The 1,435-nt window shown below is 72.3% G+C and overlaps 1 protein-coding gene across 2 annotated transcripts in view; it reads left to right on the forward strand.

Moving 5' to 3' along the window:
* The window catches only part of PKP3 (plakophilin 3), a 10,226-nt gene that overhangs the window by 6,527 nt on the left and 2,264 nt on the right, over positions 1-1,435 (forward strand). For both annotated transcript variants that reach the window (XM_032271490.1, XM_032271491.1), the window contains 2 exons: positions 531-705; positions 913-1,030. In XM_032271490.1, the coding sequence (XP_032127381.1) occupies positions 531-705; positions 913-1,030 (293 nt within the window). The remainder of the gene's footprint in view (positions 1-530; positions 706-912; positions 1,031-1,435) is intronic.

Here is a 1,435-nt window from a genome sequence, read left to right on the forward strand (position 1 = left end):
CACCTACACCCTCTGCCTGGCCCCATGCCTCCTGTCCTCACTGTGTCCCCCCACCTGTTCTCCCTCCTCCGCCTGACCCCTCCTCCCCTTGACCCCTCCTCTGCCTGACCTCTCCTCCACCTGACCCCTCCTCCGCCTGACCCCCTCCCTTCTCCGACTGTCCTTTGTCCTCCGTGGCGACCCCTCCGCCCCGTACGGCTCCCCTCCGTCCTGCTGTTCGGCCCCTTTGCTGGCTGTTTCTACTTGGCCTCCACTCCTGCCTCTTTCCTGGACCCCTGGCCACCCTGTTCTGCGGCTGTGTCTCCTGGTAGCTGCCTCCACCCCCAGCCTGCTTACACCCCAACCAGCTTGTCCCCTCTTGCTTGGTCCGAGCTCTGTCACCCCAGATGCCACCCCAGGGTCTCCCCAGCGGGGCTCGTGAATGAGCAGAGCACAGGGCCAGCCTGGGAAGAGGCAGGACCTCCTCACACCTTCCCCAGAAACTCCCGGGGGTTGGAGGGCTGAAGCTCACGGCAGCCCCCCTCGCCCAGGAATCCTGTGGAACCTTTCATCCAGCGACCACCTGAAGGACCGGCTGGCCAGAGACACTCTGGAACAGCTCACCGACCTGGTGCTGAGCCCCCTGTCGGGGTCTGGGGGTCCCCCCCTGATCCAGCAGAATGCCTCAGAGGCGGAAATCTTCTACAACGCCACCGGCTTCCTCAGGTGCGCCAGCCTCGGCGGAGGGGTGGGGGCCGCAGGCACGCGTGTTGTCAGGGACCCTCCTGGCCCGGCGCCCACAGCCCCACACACTGCGCGGGCGCACTGGGGGTGGGGCCAGCGGGGCCCAGCGGGACCCAGCGTGGCATGGCATCGTGCTCAGGGCCTGGGCCTCGGGGTTCCTGGGGGGCTCTGATCTGCCTCCGTCTCCAGGAACCTCAGCTCAGCCTCTCAGGCCACTCGCCAGAAAATGCGGGAGTGCCACGGGCTGGTGGACGCCCTGGTCACCTACATCAACCACGCCCTGGACGTGGGCAAGTGCGAGGACAAGGTGAGGGCCGCGCTGCGAGGGGGTCCCGTGCCCTCGGCGCCGCGCCCTGACCCGCGCCCGTGCCCGCGCCCTGACCCGCGCCCCTGCCCGCGCCTTGACCCGCGCCCTGACCCGCGCTCCTGCCCGCGCCCCTGCCCGCGCCCTGACCCGCGCCCTGACCCGCGCTCCTGCCCGCGCCCCTGCCCGCGCCCTGACCCGCGCCCTGACCCGCGCTCCTGCCCGCGCCCCTGCCCGCGCCCTGACCCGCGCCCTGACCCGCGCTCCTGCCCGCGCCCCTGCCCGCGCCCTGACCCGCGCCCTGACCCGCGCTCCTGCCCGCGCCCCTGCCCGCGCCCTGACCCGCGCCCTGACCCGCGCCCCTGCCCGCGCCCCTGCCCGCGCCCTGACCCGCTCCCTGACCCGCGC

Source organism: Sapajus apella, unplaced genomic scaffold (genome assembly GCF_009761245.1).
Source record: "Sapajus apella isolate SASKATOON/1434 unplaced genomic scaffold, GSC_monkey_1.0 scaffold234, whole genome shotgun sequence".
Taxonomy (NCBI): Eukaryota; Metazoa; Chordata; class Mammalia; order Primates; family Cebidae; genus Sapajus; species Sapajus apella.